At 58.1% G+C, this 17,971-nt stretch overlaps 1 protein-coding gene across 2 annotated transcripts; it reads left to right on the top strand.

Annotated features, from left to right (window-relative positions):
* Positions 1–967: 967 nt before the first annotated feature.
* Positions 968–17,638, top strand: RRP1 (ribosomal RNA processing 1). 2 transcript variants are annotated; one of them, XM_004264605.3, is made up of 13 exons: positions 971–1,194; positions 2,399–2,481; positions 3,680–3,737; positions 5,419–5,504; positions 6,982–7,043; positions 9,417–9,546; positions 9,635–9,699; positions 9,908–10,044; positions 12,773–12,858; positions 13,549–13,646; positions 13,794–13,813; positions 14,718–14,828; positions 16,087–17,638. In XM_004264605.3, the coding sequence occupies exons 1-13, from the start codon at positions 1,062–1,064 to the stop codon at positions 16,311–16,313; spliced, it is 1,296 nt and encodes a 431-aa protein (XP_004264653.1). In that variant the 5' UTR covers positions 971–1,061; the 3' UTR covers positions 16,314–17,638. The 2 variants fall into 2 exon arrangements, with proteins under 2 accessions (XP_033274312.1, XP_004264653.1); XM_033418421.2 differs by lacking the exons at positions 14,718–14,828; positions 16,087–17,638 and having other exon boundaries at positions 968–1,194; positions 13,794–14,618.
* The last annotated feature ends 333 nt before the right edge of the window (positions 17,639–17,971 follow it).

Raw genomic sequence — 17,971 nt, forward strand, 5'->3', positions numbered from 1 at the left:
TCACAGCTCTTTGCTGGGAAGTTAGCTCGCTCTACAAGCCTTTTCCCTGTGCCTTGAATCCTTTTGCCATAATAAATCATAGCCATGGGTCTTCCTAGCGAATCAATGAATCTGCGCGTCTTGGGTCCCCCTGACACATGGCCCTTTGTAGAAGAAGTCTGCTGAGGCCCATTCTACATAAACACCATTGTTATACCTAAGAAAACAAACAATAATTCTGCAATATAACCTAACCTCTAGTTTCTATGCAAGCTTTCCAGTTGTCCCCCAAATGATTTTTTAGCTTATTTAAAAAAATCAGAGTCCAGTCAAGATTTGTATATTGCTTCCCCTCCTTTACACATGCTTCACCCATGCCTTCGTTCATGACACTAACTGTGAAGCGTTGCGGACTGTCCCAGATCGGGTTCGCGATTCCCTCCTCGTGCCCCGTGCGCGGCCTTCCTGTGTCCAGAGGCCGGGCGCGGACCTACAGGCTGGACGAGGCCAGTGCAGCTTGCCCCATGAGTGATGCTGCCGCAAGGTGGGGCACCGGCCGGTGGCGTCAGGCCACTGCGGGCGGGGGCGATACTCGCGCAGCCCCCCGCCCCCCCTCCCCGACCACCTTCCCCCCGCGTCGTGGCATTTTGTGATGACCTTGGCTGACCCAACATTCACTGGATTCACTGGGGGCTTTCCTCTGCCTGTGCTCGCTGGCGTTCTTTAATAAAGAAGTGCCTTCCCTCAGCAGCCGGAGGGGAAAACTACGGCACCCCCCAACTCCCCAAAGGCTGGCAAACGCTAATGACCTCCTTCTAATTGCCTGTGTCCAGAGAGACTATCCGCCGAGGCAGAGCCAGATGGATTTATCATTCCGGGCCCGGCCACTAGAGGACGGTGGCGTGCGGCCCGGGCGAGGCCGGCGCGGGCGCGTGACGTCACGCTGAGTCCAAGACAGGCCGGCGCGGGCGTGTGATGTCACGCGGCGCCTGGCAGAAGCCGGCGCGGTCATGTGACGTCACGTCGTGCGCCCAGGCGAAGCGGTGCGGTAACTGATACCCTGGGGTCTCGGCGCGGTCGCCATGGGTCCGCGGGTGCAGCTTCCGCCAGAAATCCAGCTGGCGCAGCGCCTGGCAGGGAACGAGCAGGTGACCCGAGACCGGGCGGTGAGGAAACTCCGGAAATACATTGTCGCCAGGACTCAGCGGGCCGAAGGTGGGCGCGGGGTTGGCGGCATGTGGGAGGGGGCGCCTCGGCGGACGGGCCGGGTGGGGGTCGCGGGGCGGCCACCCGGGCTAGGGGACCTTCCAACCTCGTGGAGTCTCCACGTGGTCGGGCCGAGTGGGCGGGGCCTGCGGCGATGCTTCCACCCGTCTCCCGCTTCCCGCTCGTGCTCCCGCCTGAGCGCTTGGCCCTCCGCCCCTTCCTCACCTTGGCTGCCCTGAAGGTGCGCAGCGCTCACCTCCTGCTGCGGTGGGCACGTGTCCCTATGCGGAGGCTCCGCCTCCCCAGCCCCTTATTTCCTCTTCGCAGTTAAGACCTGCCTTCCTCTGGGAACCGGTCCCCGCATCAGCCCATATATCCCGCTATCCCTGCTACCCACTGTTTGGGCACCCTGTGTTTTTTCCTCAGAGCGGGATTTATCACTGTTGGTAGACTTTTTCTTGTGTAATTATTGGGTTGTCGTCTGAGTTTCACGTAGTGTACAGTCCTCAGAGAACATGCTTCTTAAGTGATTCTCAAAATGTGGGTCTCAAAACGTGGCCCCATCAGCAGCTTCGGCATCACGTGGACATTTGTTAGAAATGCAAATTCTTGGGTCCCATCCCCGTACTGCTGAATCAGAAACTCTGACAAGTGGGCCAGAAATCCGTTTTAAGAAGCCCTCCGGGTGATGTGATCCTGTTGCTAAGTCTGAGAACCACTGCTCTGGAACAGGGTGCCAGACACGTAGTTAGGACCTCAGTACATACTTGTTGGGTGATTTTATATGTTCAGTATCTGCCTTCATAACGACCCTGAATGAGGTAACTTGTAATTTTAAAATTTGAAAAGTGCACAAAACCCAGGTGTAACGCCGGGTGAATTGTTGCCAGCAGACTCACCTGAGTAGACACCAGCCAGACCAGGAAATGGCGCTTCACTAAATTTTGAATCGACAGAAATGGAGTAGAGCGCCTGTTACTTGTAGATTCTCGGCAAATGTTTATTCAGTGAATGAAATGACAGTTATCTGGGGGAGTCCTTCCAGCCACAGGCCCAGCAGGTTCTGAGTTGGGAGGATGGCTTGAGAGGGAGGGCCGGGTACCTTTACAGTAAGATGACTTCGGTCTAGTTCAGGCGTTCACATTTCTCGGGCTGTGTTCTGGCACTAAAAAGCAGGGTTCATCTGTTCTGAGCGTTGCTGTTTTTGGTGCAGGTGGTTTCACTCATGACGAGCTGCTGAAGGTGTGGAAAGGACTGTTCTATTGTATGTGGATGCAGGACAAGCCCCTCCTCCAGGTGAGTGCCTGGGAGGGTACAGAAGGAGCTGGGGCAGCAGGAACAGTGGGAGGACAGGCGACCACGTTGTCGACCCTCATTTTACTACTGCAGACATGCTGGGCAGAGTCTTACAGCTTCGATCCTTTTTGTGCTTTTGATGGCCGGAGGGGCCAGGGCCTTGGGTTACAGTGAGTCTGCGCTTGCTGAGTTGAGCCCCGCAGCAACACTGTTGAATGCCAGCAGCGTCATGGCTGAAAACCGGGTTGTCTGCTCTGTGTTTGTCAGAGATGGCAATGAAGTGCTGAAATGCTGGAAACCAGGGGATGGAATTCACGTCTTCTGAGACGAGTATTTTTTCTGCTAGCCTTTTTTAGAAAAACAGACTGTTCTTCAGAGCAGTTTTGGGTTCCCAGCAAAATGAGAGGAGGAGCTACTGAGGTTCCCCCCCAACAAGCACAGCCTCCCCCGTTATCACCCGTACCAGAGTGGGACCTTTGTCACCGTCCGTGGACCTACATGGCACGTGATCATCACCCAGAGTCCATAGCTTACCTTAAGGTTCACTCTTGGTGATGCACAGTCCGTGGGTTTGGATAAATATACAATGACGTGCGTCGTCATTGTGGTATTTTGCGGAGTAGTTTCACTGCCCAAAGATACTAGTCTTTTTAGAAGTGTTTCCCAGCGGGAATTGTTTACTGGTCAGAATCGCCTGGGTGGTGACGGTACTTATTTAAAATGCAGATTCCTGCGCTGTATTCCACGCCTGATAAACTAGAAGCTGTCGGGGGAGGCTCTGGAATCGTCTGTTTAGCCAGTGCACTAGGTGATGCCTGGCACAGTGACACAGGCGCAGCTGGTAACTTACAGGGGTCTCATCAGCCCCCTTTCTGCTGGTCAGGTGGCTGTGTGCTCCCAGGCTCCTGTTCTCCCGCCCCTTCCTTTGTCAGCCTCCGTTGCTCAGGATTCAGCATCAGTCATGCGGGCAGCCCCTGCCCTTGCTTGTTGTGAGGTCCTGTGGGCCCTGGCCTTCAGGGGAGGCCTCTCGCGGCCAGTGTGAGACTTGCAAACCCCACGCTTGCGGGGCTGCGAGGCCCCGTGGAGCCGGACCCCGCGACGAGTGAGGACAGTTGAATGTCTGTCTTACTGCCGTTGCTCGTTGCTGTAGGATCACGTTTGTTCAGGACTGAGGGCGTTTGTTCTGTTTCCTGCGCAGGAGGAACTTGGCAGGACCATTTCCCAGCTCATCCACGCTTTCCAGACCACAGAGGCACGTGAGTATCCCCGCCATGGTCGCGCCCAGCCCCTGGACACGAGGCCTGTGTTCTGAGAGCGGGAGTGAGGGCCCCGTCCTGGCTGGCGTCTGCTGGTGCTGACGTGGGAGATGCTGTTCTGTTTGTCCTGCGCGTGTTTGCTCACTTGCCCAGAGTAGACTCAGTTCAGGCGTCTAGAGGGCTGACCCTCATATTTCAGAGTTACAGAGGCAAGCGGTGTAGTGTCCGCAGCTGTCTGACTGAGTCTCACCTGATGGTGGTGAGGTTCCTGCAGAGCATCTTTCTAACTCTTGCGTCCTTGTTCTGACCAACGTCAGCCGTTCTCAACCCTGCGGCCTGCCCGTTGTGTCTTTAGAAATCCTGATGTCTAGACCCTGGTCCCATTCGGTCAAGCTCTGGGGGTGGGGCCTGGGCGCCCGCATCTGCGACACCCCCTGCCCTGCTCCGAGGGCAGCTAGGGCTGGGCAGCGTCACTGGCGTGGACCCCGGGACCGTTGCTGGCGGTGCCCCGGCCGTGTGGGTGGGTTTAGTTCGGTTATGCCTAAGCTGGCAAAGTAGTCAGAAGTAGGGAGCGTGCAGTTACAGTAACTGCGTTTGAGAAATCACTGGAGGAGATCTGTTCTCTGTAACTTACCTTCTAAGCACCTCCAGAAGCGTTTCTGTGCTCAGTAGAGGGCCAGGTACAGAGCGTTCACTTGGTGACACTTGAATGAGGTAGTGAACGCAGGCCTGTCCCGTGGGAGGTAAGAGGTGCCCTTTGGGGACTTCCCTGGTGGTCCAGCGGGTAGGACTCCGCGCTCCCAAGGCAGGGGGCTCGGGTTCTATCCCTGTCAGATCCCATGTGCTGCAATAAGAAGTCCGCATGCCACAGTGAACAGCCCGAGCGCCGCAACTAAGAGCCAGCGCAGGCCAGACAATAAATAAATAAACATGGAAAGAAAAGGGGGGGGCCCTCTGTGTCCCTCCCGAGGGCTCTCTCCTGGGCGTGCAGACGGCTGTCTCCTCCTGTGTCCTCACGTGGTCGTCCCTCTGTGTGTGTCTGTGTCCTCATCTCCTCTGAACGACACCAGTCAGATGGGATTAGGACCACCCCAGTGACCTTCTACCTTAACCACCTCTGTAAAGACTTGTCTCCGAATAAAGTCATATTCTGAGGGATTGGGGGTTAGGGATTTAAGGTATGGGCTGGGGACCTGGTTGAGCCCGTAGCACTCCGGTTCTGACATACTGTTAATGGCAGGGTTTTGTGTTTGATCAGGTGAGTGGATTCAGTGGGGCGAGTGCTGGGGCAGGGCGTGGGTGCCGGGCAGGGTCCTTAGCCCCAGCCGAGGTGGGGCAGCGGCAGTGGTTGCATGGGGAGAGGTGGCCCGAGTGCTGCTTCTCGTGCTGTGGGGGCTTCCAGTGCTCTCTGCCTGGTCTTCAGAGGCTGTGGCTTCAGTTTGCGGTTGTAGCTGGGATTTGCTTTTCTTTCCAAGGTTCTTAAAAGCCCCGTTTTTAAGCCAAATCCGTAGCACTGCTGTCAGCTCAGCACACTCAGGGGCTCAGCACCCCCGAGGCTGGTGCCAGGCGACGTCCTGACAGGGCTTCTTCACGGCCCCTCCCCTCCCCTCCCCTCCCCAGGCAGCTGCCGCTTTCCCCTGCCCCCACCCCTGACTCTCTTCTGGCCTTTTCTTTCCACCAGAGCACCTGTTCCTTCAGACATTCTGGCAAACCATGAACCGCGAGTGGATGGGCATCGATAGGCTGCGCCTGGACAAGTTCTACATGGTGAGGAAGCTGCCTGCCCCCCGCCAGGGTCCCTGCGGTGCTGGGGCACGGCGTCCAGCATCCCGGCCCCTGAGCCCCCCACTGCCCCAGTAGTGCCAAGGACCAAGGCTGCTGGGTGGCGAGCGCCCTGCGGTCTGTTCTCTGTGAGCCTCGTTGGGCCGTGAGGGGAGCCTCGGCCTCACGTGGGGTGCGCATGCCGGGGTTCTGCACAGACTGTCGGTTCAGAGGAGGAGGGTCACAGTTGCCCCTGGGGGAGACTCGGTGGCGAAGCCCTTGCTGCTTTGCTGCCGTGAAAGCAGAGCTTAGAGCTCGGGCCCTGGACAGAGACCCCTGGGTCTGCTCGTGGGGGGCCGGCTTTGGAAGGTGTTTTTCTCTAGGCAGGGACAGTTTACACAGTAGCGTGCAGAATCTTCCTCGTCTCTCTCCTTTCCTGCGCTGCATTCTGGTGAATTTAGGTTATTGATCTGCGCTCAGAAGTGCAGGGAAAACTGGACTGTGTCTTGCTGCCGCCCCTGTTGAGCTGCACCTTTGTTACTGCGCTGCTGTCCCCTGGGACTGGGGACAGTCCCCAGATGAGTGCTGCTGTCCGAGAGCAGGTGGCCCGATGCGGACACTGGATGGGGCAGCAGCCAGGCCTCGCTGAGCACAGGTCCCCGTGATCTGCCCCTCAGGCCGGCCACCCGCTCCATCTCAGTCCAGGGTTACGCGGTCACCATGTGTGTGATGTCAGGTGTTAAAGTAGGACAGCTGGTGGGCGAGCGCGGGGCTCAGGAGAGAAGGAGGACGGCGCTGATGCGTGTGGGCAGGCGGGGGGCCGGGCGCCGGGCTTTGCACGGTTATAGAACGCCCGCTCATAATTCAGAGGGGCTGTGTCCCAGGATGCAGTGCTGGGCCTTAGGTCGGGGGTTCTGCTGCTGTCCGTGGCCTGTTTCCTACGACCCCCCTGTGGCCATGTCTGGCAGCGCAGCCCTGCTCTAGAGGCTGGTCTTCCTGGCGGCACCACAGGTGTCCTCCGTCGCCTTTCACCACTACGGGTCCCCCCTGCAGGCTTGTTGGGTTCATGCCGGCAGGTAGGGAAACCGGGCAGTCAGCCACTGTGCCGGGGATTGTGGGCAGAGAAGGAAACTGGTTTCTCCCTCGGGTGGGGAGAAGCTCGGGGGGGTGCTCAGAGGAAACAGTCTGTGGCGCAGACCTGGTGGTTCCGAGGCTCCGCTCTCCTGGGGGAGCTCCACGTCGTCCCGTTTTCACTCTGGAAACAAGCCCGTCCCTCGCAGCCGCCGATTGTGTGTGTGGTCACTCCCCGTGTCCCTGCTGTGAGCCCGACGTCCTGCTACTCGTGGGAGGCTGGGCGCCTCCCGCAGGCCCAGGGCCCCAGCAGCTCTCCAGGGCCTGCCATGTGCAGTGGGGTGCCCAGACGACCCGGGGCAGAGGGGAGGTCTGGGTGGTGCCGCTAACGGGGTCTCCTCCTGTGCCACAGCTCATGCGGATGGTCCTGCACGAGTCGCTGAAGGCTCTGAAGACGCGCGGATGGGACGAGAGGTCAGTGTCCCAGAGCGGCCTGCGGCAGCCGTGCCACTCGGGCCGGTCCGGGTCTCTCCTCTACTCATTTGTCAGCTTATGTGGAAGGGTGACTTAGTGCTGGAAACAAAGGCATTTTTAAAATGAAGTTTGTGCACGTGTTCGTGGGAATGTTTGTTTCAGCCTTGACGGTGAGTTCTTACTGGATCAGAACTAAGTCCTCACCAAAGGAGGCGCAGCTGAGCAGCTGTTCTTGTAAAACGTGGCACCTTCAGCTCTGTCATCGGCAGTCATTGCTCTCAGCTCTACAAATACTTGAGCTGTCCAGACTTCACATTTTTGACAGTGGTGCTTGTGTGTGTTCCTCCAAACTGTAAGGGCCTGTGTTTTCTGGCTCACCTCGGGCCTCCCCTGGCACCTGGCAGCCGGGTGGGATCCTCAGGTTGGGCTGGGCTAGGCTCTGCTGCGTCTTAGCTCCTCCCACAACCCCTCCTGGAGACCAAGCAGGGGCGGGGCTCCTGCAGCCTGGACCTGCCCCTTCGCCTGAGGCTCTGCATCCAGGTTACAGCAGCAGGTTTCCAAACCTCCCGGGGGCCGTCTGAGATCACAACAGAAAGTGGGTTTCTGAGCATTTACATTTTAAAGTTTTTGGAATTAATTAAAATTTAAAAAAACCCTTTTTTCTACTTATGAGAGTGATGGATGTTCATTGTAAAGAACTCAGGAAACGTGTTATAAACATTAAAAAGCAATTTTAACTCCAGCAGACAATTACTTTCTTTTTTAAATATATACATATATTTTTTATGGCTGCGCTGTGCGGCTGTGGGATCTCAGTTCCTCGACCAGTGATTGAACCCGGGCCACGGCAGTGAAAGCGCGGAATCCTAACCACTAGGCTACCAGGGGACTCCCCGACAATTACCGATACTTCTAAAGTGTTGCCTAATTGCATGGTCCAAAAGAGGTGTAGCCGGCTGCTTATTTATTTTACTGAGAATGTGTCAAAAACGTCTCATATCAGTGTCCTGGTGCTGCATGGTTTGGGGAGGGCGGGCACTGGGGGAGAGGGCTTAGAAACAGTGTGTTTTGAATTTGTTTGTGATTAAAAAGTGATGGTAAAGGAGTTTATTTTTCAGCCCAAGGATAATAAATCTAGGACCCAGACGTCAGAATAGCTGCCAGCCTAGAGCAGGCAGCTCACGGCCGCGTTATTCTAGGGCCGCCTCATCTTCTGAAGAGCAGCGTTAAACTGTCCCTGGCCTGGCAGCCCCCCGCCCCCATGAAAGGTCAGCAGGATTTGGCCTGCAGTTACTGGAATCACTGTTACAGGTTGAGAACGACTGTGGGTAACTCTACATTTTGGGCAAGGGTGCCTCTTTTAGTGATTTTCATCCTTAAAGTTCTGTGAAGACTTGGGGGTCTCGCTCATTTCCGGATGTAGGATTGTGTTATCCAGGGGGTGGCTAGTGACTGAAGCAGGGTTCAATGTTAAAGGGACGATTTTCTTTCTGTTAATCTTGGGCTTGGGGGTGTGGTTGTTACCATGAAAGTAGTTTCATCCTCATTGTCACTGGTAATTCAGCACAGAGATCCTTTCGCAGAAACTGGTACCCTCCCAGTGCCCTGGGATAACTAGTCCTGCGTGCTGTATCTGCTCTTCTAGCCCTTCTCCGTTCTTAAGAGTAGTGGGCTGTAAGTGTAACATTCCTGTCTGTGTGAAGGTGACTGTCAGCAGCCTGGCAGAGGAGGTCTCTGCCCCTGGCCTGCGTCCCTTCCGCTGAGCCGTGGAAGGCACCCCGGTGTTGTCGGCCGCAGCATTGTCCAGGGAGCTTTTTGAAGGATACATGCTTTACGGTTCAGGTGCAGGGATCTGTATATTAACAAGCACCAGGAGTTTCAGGTGCATCTGGGCCACTAAAGACCGGTCTCTGGAGCTCTCTGACCTGGGATTTCCCAGGCCTCTGAGACCGTTGAGACCCACGTGCCTGGGTGAGGTCTGATGTGACGTGTGACCATCCACGGGTCCGGTCCAGCAGGACCCGGGAGGCAAACTCGTCCCCTTCTCTGGCCTCCGTCTCCCTTTGCGTTTGCTCTGTCCTGGGGGGCCTTCCCGCGCAGTTCCCAGCGGGGACAGTAGGGACGCCAGACACGGTGGGCTCTTGCTTTATAGCCGAGGTTCAGTCCTGCCGTGTGTCGTGGTCCTGGCCGTGGCCCGTGGATCCGTACTCGCAGGAGTCCTCTGTGCCGGCACAGACCCAGGTCATCGGGTCTTCCTGTGTTGGTGGAGGGGCGTCTGCCTGTGACTGTCCTGTCAGAGCCCCCTGCTCAGGCAGAGTGAACCCATCGCCTTGTTGCCCCTCGTGCTGCTGGACTTGCCTTTTCTTGCCCCAGACAGACCGAGCAGCTGCTGGAGCTGCTGATGACAGAGATCCTGCACCCCGACAGCCAGGCCCCCAACGGAGTGAAGAGCCACTTCATCGAGATCTTCCTGGAGGAGCTGACCAAAGTGGGCGCCCACGAGGTAGGTGGTGGGCGGCAGGGTGAGGGCAGCAGCCAGGCTGCTTGGGTGCCTGAGGCCCAGGAACTGAGCCCCCGCTCTGTCCCCGCAGCTGACGGCGGACCAGAACCTCAGGCTCATTGGGCCCTTCTGCACGGTCGCCGCCCGGACTCAGGAGTGAGTGCGGTTCCCTCCTGCTCACCTGTTCTGTTCTGCTGAGTCCCCAAGGGGGCTGCCCTTAGGAAATTCTGTGTGCTCACGACGGGCCAGCAAGGGGGCCAGCGGGGCTGAGGGGCTGGGGTCAGGAGAGACGGGCACGGGGAGGCGGTGTTTCTTCCCTGGAGGGTCCAGCCTGACGGGTGGCTGCGGTGCGGCTGCCCCTTAGCTCCCTGGTTTTGCACAACATCACTCGAGGCATCTTTGAGGCGATTGTGGAACAGGCCCCGCTGGCCATCGAGGATCTCATGAAGGAACTGGCGGAGGAGCGGGATGGAGACACGCCATCCAGGGAGCCCCCTGAAGGTGAGGACCGTGCTCATCTCATCGGGACGACGGGCCTGCCCTGCTCTGAGCCCACGGTGGCTCTGTGGGAGCCCTGCCTTCACCTCCTGCCCCGTCCCCTCGATTCTGCCCGCCCCATCGAAGTCCTTGCTCAGCTCTGCAGCCAGGGTGACCTTGGGAACAAGCACACACGTTGTTCACTCTCCTAACCCTTGCCCCGTGGCCGTCCACGTCCTCATGGCTTCCTGGGCTCTGCTCCTGCCCCGGGGCGTCTGCCCTGCTCTCCCCTCCCTGGCAGGGTCTCTGCCCTCCGTCCCTCCAGGCCCTACCCCGACCACCCTGTTTAAAGTGCAGCCTCCCAGTGCCTACCCTGCCTCGCTCACTGGGCGTTTCCATGGTGATTCTCACTTTCTGGCATAAATCGCTTGAAGTTACATAAATCACTTGTTCATCTTTCTGGCCTGGCTTCCGCCACTGGATGTCAACTCTGCCAGGACCGGGGACTCTTGGCCATGCTGTGTACCTGGTGTTCGGAGCAGCGCCTGGCACGGAGGGGGCGCTGCTAGATCGCGATGGATGAGTGAGTGAGTGGGTGAATGAACGAGTAGAGGTAGCACTTGTGAACGTCCCTCTGGGGGCAGGGCCTGTGGGCTCCGCATCAGTGGTGTCCAGGCTGGCCTGTCCACCTTGATGCTAAAGTGGGTCTTCGTGGTTCGCCATCTGGTCTCGTGACTGTCCTCTGGGTGACCTGTGCACTGTGTACTGTGGCTTTAGGGGTGTGTGTTGTCCACCAGCTTCAGGACTTTTCTGCTCTTGCCTTTTGTTGTGGTAAAATACACGTAATGTAAGGTTTCCCACCTTGACCATGCGTAAGTGCACTTGTTGTGCAGCTATCACCGCTGTCCATCCACAGAACTTTTCATCTTCCCAAAGTGAATCTGTCCCCGTTGAACACTCCCAGTTCCTCCCTCTGCCCAGCTCAGCTCCTGGCACCCACCGTTCTGCCTCCTGTCTCTGTGAATCTGACTGTTGATGACTCTGGTTCATGTCCGTAGGATCAGACAGTATTTGTGTTTGTGTCTGTCTCATTTCACTCAGCATAACATCTTCAGGGTTCATCCATGCTGTATCACGTGTCAGAACGTTCCTCCTTTCTGAGGCCTAATAATATTCCATTGTATGTATTTCACATTTTGTTCTCCATTCATCGGTAGATGGAGTCTTGGGTTGCTTCCATGTTTTAGCTGTTGTGGTTAACGCCGCTGTGAACATGGGTGTACAGATATCTGTTTTGAGACCCTGCTTTCAATTCTTTTTGGTCTATACCCAGAAGTGGAATTGCTGGATCGTATGATACGTCTGTGTTTAACTTTTTAGGAACTGCCATACTGTTCTCCACAGCGGCTGCATTGTCTTACATGCCCCCCAACAGTGCACAGGGGTTCCAGCTTCTCCACACCCTCGCCAGTGTTTGTTGTTGTCTTTTTTTGGTAGTGGCCATCCTCGTGGGTGCTAAGTAGTATCACTGTGGTTTTGATTTGCGTTTCCCTGATGATTATTGGGAACACCGTTTCATGTGTTTACTGGCCGTCCATGTATCTTTGGAGAAATGTCTGTTCAAGTCCTTTGCCCATTTTTGAGTCAGATTTTTTTGTTGTTGAGCTTTAGGAGTTCTTTCTGTATTCTGGGTAATAACCCCTCCCCAGATACCTGATTTTCCAGTATCTTCTCCCGCTCTGTGGGTGGCCTTTTTACTCTGTTGCTAGTCCCTTTTGATGCACAAAATTTAAAGTTCTTATCAAGTCTGGTTTGTCTAATTTTTCTTGTTACCTGTGCCTTCAGCGTCATATCCAAGACATCGTGGCCAAATCCAATCTCCTGAAGTTTTTGCCCTACGTTTTCCTCTGAGTTTTATTGTTTCTTTAGGTCTTTGATCCATTTTGAGTTAATTTTAGTATATGATGGTAGGTAAGGGTCCACCTTCATTCCTCTGCACGGGGATGTCCAGTGTCCCCCCCACCATTTGTTGAAGGGACAGTCCTTTCCCCACTGGCCGGTCCTGTGCCCTCGTGGAAGTTAGTTTGATGGTAGAAGCGGGGGCTGACTTCTGTGGCCTCTGACTCCCGTGCCCTTGCTGGCGCACCCCTGGGCTTTCTCGTCGGTCAGCACCCCGGCCACGCTGTCCAGCTGTCTTGGACGTCCTTCCTGGCTCCCCCTTCCCCTCCTCCTCTTCCTCAGTAGCCCGAGTCGCCGGCACAGGCTGACCCAGGGGCCCATGGCAGCCTAGGGCCTGCCTGCAGCCCTGCTGTCGTCATTCTGTGCCACACATGCGTGTCCCTCTCGGTCACCTGTTGACCGAACCTGTCTTCTTAGGTAGTGATGTCAGGGCCCCAGGTGTCTGGCCAGCGCAAGCTTCCTCACCCGAAGCTTCATCTCCCGTCGCCCCTCCATCCAGGCTGCCCCGTGGCTGGACCAGCCGCCCTTCTTCCCCATCCTGGGACTTCCTGCAATTGCTGCCTAAGATGCCCATTCATGATCCCCTCCTGGTTTCCCTTTTTGGACTGGTCGGGCCCCACCTTCTCTGGGACGGCTCCCTCATTTCCAGGCCAGTGTGGGCACTGCTGCCCTCGGGGGGAGGCTGTCGGGGCCCCTGCTATCCCATGCTGTGGGCTCCTGTGCCCAGGTGCTGGGCCCCCGTGACACCTGCGGCACCAGGCGTGTCTGAGTCCCTGGGGCCCTTTCGTTCTAGGCTCCGTCAGTGGGGCTGAGCCTGACCCAGGCAAGGAGCAGTGGGGCGACGACGACGAGGAGGACAGCGCCGGCACCGTCCTGCAGGTGGGTGGCCGGGCCCCGCGTAGGCTGAGCTCCCGGCCTCTGGAAGGCAGAGTGGGGTGGCATCCGTCCAACCGGGGCTTGGAGGAACACAGGTGCCCTAGAGCCTCGTCTGCAGGAAGAAGCGCAGATTTGTTGAAAGTGGAGTTGGGGGCTGGGCACCGGGAGGCTGGGCTCCGGCTTCACTGCTCGACAGCTGCCCCAGGTCTGCCTGCGGCTCCCCTCGAGGGTGAGGGCGCTGGGGCCGCCAGGGTGACGCGTGCTGAGTGGGGGGCTTTTGGGTCCCCACTCGGGGTCAGAGCTCAGCGGACAGGATCTGTGACTTCAGGCGAGTTGGACACATAGGGTCCTTCCTGATACATTTCAGAAGTTGATTACTTGATGAATTAATACCATTTTAGGTAGCCTGGCTTAAATTTATCGGATTAATTTTACTTGTTTCTCCTGGAGGGTTTACAGTTGTGCAGAGGCTCACCTCGCAGCCCCTCGTGATCCATCGGGCGGCGCTGCCCTGGAGCGTCTGCCGCCGCGTGTGCTGGGGACAGCGTTTGCGGGGGGAGGGGCAGAGCAGCGGGGGACCTTGGGGCACAGCCTTGGCGTGTGGTCCTCGTGCTCTTTCTCTCTGTTGGTTCCCGTCCTGGGAGCACCTGCGGGGGCTGACTTTGGCCTCCACGGTGTCTGTCTGTGAAACAGTTCGACTACGAGGCCGTTGCCAACAGACTGTTCGAGATGGCCAGTCGCCGGGACACCCCTCCGCAGAACCGGAAGCGCCTCTACAAAGTCATCCGGAAGTGAGTAGCCCCGGGCCCTCCGCTCTCTGGTGGCCTCACGCAGGTGGGAGGGCAGCCGTCTTCAGAGCTCGGGCATGAAGGGGCTTCCCGGGGGCGGCTCCCCCCTCTCCAGAGGCCGTGGCGAGTGACCGTCTCTCGTTCTTTCAGGTTGCAGGCCCTCTCGGAAGGTGAGCATTGGGCCGCCAGGCCTAGACGGCATCTCGTCCTCTTGGGAGTGGATCGGGTAGCGTGTTCTCCCACAGCACAGATGGGTGCAGAGAGGCCGGAGGTGGTGTTTCTCCGGGGGAGGCAGGCTGCGGGCCTCTGCGGCCCTTGTCCTAGTGAAGTGCGGGGGATCTCAGGGCTGAGTGTGCGGGAGGGGCTGACCTGGCGCCCGAGAACCTGCATTTCCAGTAAGTGCCCAGGCCTGCCGCCCTGCTGCTCAGCGCTGCAGCGCCCAGCTCCACTTCTCGGTGTGTGGCTGGCGGAGCCGGTGTGGCTTGTTCTGAAAGACAGTTTCCTAGAAGGTTTAAGATAGAAGATGTAAGCGTTTTTCCCCCAACATTTCATTATGAAAAATTTTAGACACGTGGCAAAGTCGAAAAGGATTTTACAGTGCATACTTGCATGTCTGCCACCTCGGTTCTGCCATCAATTTAGTGTCCTTGTTTTACCGTGTTTCTTCCTCCCCCCGCCCACCCCTCAGTCAGGTTGTACTCCCAAATACTTCACGCTGGGGTTGTGTTTTTTAGGTGAAATTTACATTCAGTGGAACGCATGAATACTGGGTGCATCTGGTGGGCTTAGACTGAAGCACACACCTGTGTGACTCAAACCCACCGGGGCCCAGAAAGGTCACCTGCCCCTTCCCAACATAAGTGTCTGTAGGATGGAGCAAGACATGTCCCAGCGCTCCAGGAACCGGCTCTTCCGGGCGCCGTCTGTTGGTGCCCAGTGAGCTGCCCGCAGCTGCGGCGGAGTCCGGCTGGGGCCTCCTTGCCCGGAGCTCGTGGCCGTGGTGCTGGTGGCAGTGGGTGCATTGACCGTAGCCTCCCAGCCCACAGCCTCCTGATGGCCCGCCTTGATCTTTAGGCCTCTTCCCCGAGGACGACATCCCAGAAAAAGCCTACAGGAATCCGCGGGGTGGGAGACGGGTGAGGATGAAGAAGCGCTTGTCCGAATCCCAGCTGCAGAACAAGATAGGTAGGCCTGGTGGGTGGGCTGCTGGCCTGGGGCTTCGTTACCTGCGTTCTGTGCTCCCGGCTCATGTCACCTGTGACTGAGGCCTGTTTCCAGGCGTGATTCCCCCTCCCCAGCCTGCTGCCCCCCAGTGCCCACTGCCCCTGTGTCCTGGAGATGTGGCGCCCTGTCCCCAATGCCCCGCTGCTCAGGGGCTGTTTCTGCTGTCTGGCCCGTGGGCCGCTCCCTGCGTTCTCCGCTCTCCTTCCCTGTGGCTCCGGTCTGGTGCCTCTTTCTGACCCTTTTCCATCTTTGATCTGACCTGGTCCGTGCCTCCTCTTGCGTCTCCCATGGCGTCCTCCAGGGAGCCCCTAACCTCGCTGTGCTCTCCTCCTTGATTTTAGAGGCTTCCCCCCTCCCGTCTTCCCTCCCCTCCCCTCCCCGCTTCCCGCCTCTCCCCCTTCTCTCCCCTCCCTCCCCCAGCTTGTCCACAGGCCTGTGGTTAGAACGTGACTGACCTTGCTAAGGGCTGTCGTGCGCCCCTGGCACACCCCAAGCCCTGTACCCACTGTAGACCACTGGGGCTGCCCCTGCAGTGGGATGGGCTGTGCCCACAGCACCGAGCGGGGCAGGAGCCAGAGGCACCCCTGGCTGGAAGGGGACACGGAAGAGGGAGAGGCGGTGGCTCCACCCCCCACCGAGATCCCTCCTGTGTCATCCGTGTGTGGCCAACTGGCCCCAAGTCCTGGGCCCCAAGTGCCCTTTGAAGGGTCTCTCCATTCACCCCCGCTCCGGCCCGGGCCAACCCTGTCCAGCTCGTTTCACACCAGGGCCGCTTAGCAGGCGTGGACTGGCTCACATACTCGCGCCAGGCTGGGCCCTGGACGCTGACTGTCGGCTGTCACGTTGACTGGGAGGCCCGGCCCTGCTTTCCCAGCTGCCCCTTCCGACCAGCGTACCCTCTGGCCCCACGTGCACTGAGCCTGGGCCCGCCCGCCCCAGATGTCCTGCCTTTGCCCAGTTCCCTTTTTTCTTGTTCTGTCCTCGTGCCAGTCATCCTAAAGGCCCACCTCCCGGTCAGCCTCCCTGGCGTCAGGAGCTCTAGTAGGTTTCCCTGCCTGACGGCCGTGGAACTCACAGCGTTGCTGGCACGGCCTCTGTGGGGTCGGTGCCTCTGCCGAGCACTGTGTCCTCTGCCACCCTGGGGCCGGCACCTCAGTCAGCATCCCAGCAGCTGGAGCCGGCCTTCTCGCCGCCTCTTTACTAGGCCTTGCCATTTCAGGGGGAGCTGCGGAGGAGGCCTCGCGTCCAGACCCGAGCCCGGCATCCGCGAGGCGGCGCCGGAGCGCAGGGGCCGACCCCGCCGTGCCCCGGGAGCAGCCCGGGGGCCGTGGCAGGAGAGGGGCCCCCAGGAGGCGGCGGCGGCCTTGGGCGGGCGCCAGAGCGAAGGCGGCCGATGGCCAGGCGCCAAAGGCGAAAAGGAAGCGGGCCCTGGAGGGCCAGAAGTGATGTCCACCAGGCGCTCCGGGGAGGATGAGGGAACGGGACAGTCAGGCTGGGTTCCCGAGACTCTGGACACCGACCGCTCCCCGACTTACTGTGTCGGGAAGTGGCAGAGGTCAGGACTCAAGGGGGTTGGGCCCTCACTTAGCGCCTGCGTCCCAGAACGTGCTGCGGCTGTGCTGACCTCGGTCAGGCCGGCGGACCCCCGGGACTGGAGCCTCCCTGCAGGCACCCTCCCCGGGCAGGGGACCGGCTGCCCGCCGGGCGTCTGTAAATAAAGTGCCACGCGGTGCCTACAAACCCGTCCTGCCCTGGTGCGTTTATGCGGGTTCTCTGGGGGCGTTTGTGTTTTGCACCTGAAGTCTGTTGACGCGGTCCTCAGACACGCTCGGCAAGATGAGGCCGAGGGTTACCAGCGTCGTCTGGACGTGCATTTTGCCAGCTCGGGCTGGGAGCTGACAGTGAACCGGTGCTTTGGGCAGGAGGGTCGGTTCCCTGCCCGCCCCTTGTCCGTGACTGAGGCAGAGCTGGATCTGAGGTCCCTGTGAAGAAACCAGACCAGCAGGTAACAGCGAGTCAGCGTGGCCTTGGCACCTGGGAGGGAGGCTTGTTGTCAAAGGAGGACCAGCGTTGGCCTCCCAGGAAGCGAGGCATTTCACCTTTATGTTTAGCATGGACATTCTTCTGGTCAGTGCGCCCTCTTCTTTAATAATTACAGCGGATGGACAGTGTATGTTTGAAAGGCCACAAACAGGCTGCTCTAGTCCGCATCAGATGCAAGTTAGCTCATGCATAAGCCAGAACGACTTCCCCAGGCCTCAGTATGTGAACATTCCTTTCACCACCCCAAAGCGGCTTCAGGAGACGTCCACCGCAGACTGCCGGCGGGCAGGGCTGGCTAACGGGCGAGGTGACCTGGCTGATGACCCTCGAGCCGTCACTTCCTCCCCAGCTGGGACCCTGGGAGGGAGGGCGCTGCTGCTATTAGCGCTGTTTTGTGGGTGCGGGCAGGTGTTTTTTTTGTTTTTTATTGGAATTCCTTTGATCAAAAAGTATGGAAGCAGCCATACTATAGAAGTTTCTGGGGGGAAAGAAGCAGCAGTCATTCCTGATTGCAGTTCTTAAACCAGTGCCATTCTCCTGTCACTGTTCTCAGGCCACGTTGTATGAACATCTCCCGTGTCTTCAGGATCCTTCAACTGTAACCGTGTTACGTAGCTGTGGGCACTGGTGGGCTGTGGGTTGCAGTTGCTCTGATGGGCAGTGTTTCTCCGGTGTGAGGAAACGTTCCCATCGGGCAAAATGAGGAAATTAAATACGACCGCCAGCCATTGTGCCCCAGGAAAGCTTGTGTTCCAAAGGGGGCATCGTTTTTTTAAGCGCCTTGTTGAGATATGGTTCACGCTCCAGAAAACGTTTTCACCCATGAGGATGCCTGGGCCCCTCCCAGCCCCCGCCCCAGCCCCTGGCAACCGCTAACGACTTTCTGTGCTGCCTTCTCGGTCTTCAGATAGTGAAAATCAGTGTGTGGCTTCCTTCAGCGTGTGTTCAGCGTTCATGCGCCTTGGGACATGTGTCAATTTCATTCCCTTTATGGCTGAGTAGTAAATACCCCGCTGTGCGGATGGGCCCTCTTGGGCGGGAGCATCGCAGAAGCGACGTTG

This window comes from Orcinus orca, chromosome 5 (assembly GCF_937001465.1).
Source record: "Orcinus orca chromosome 5, mOrcOrc1.1, whole genome shotgun sequence".
Classification (NCBI taxonomy): Eukaryota; Metazoa; Chordata; class Mammalia; order Artiodactyla; family Delphinidae; genus Orcinus; species Orcinus orca.

Excerpts from the sequence above, each read along its gene's own strand:
- RRP1 (XM_033418421.2), top strand. The coding sequence starts at position 1,062 with ATGGGTCCGCGGGTGCAGCTTCCGCCAGAAATCCAGCTGGCGCAGCGC. Across the intron at positions 12,859-13,548 it reads GCGCCGGCACCGTCCTGCAG|TTCGACTACGAGGCCGTTGC; the intron begins GTGGGTGGCCGG and ends TCTGTGAAACAG. Across the intron at positions 13,647-13,793 it reads CTCTACAAAGTCATCCGGAA|GTTGCAGGCCCTCTCGGAAG; the intron begins GTGAGTAGCCCC and ends TCGTTCTTTCAG.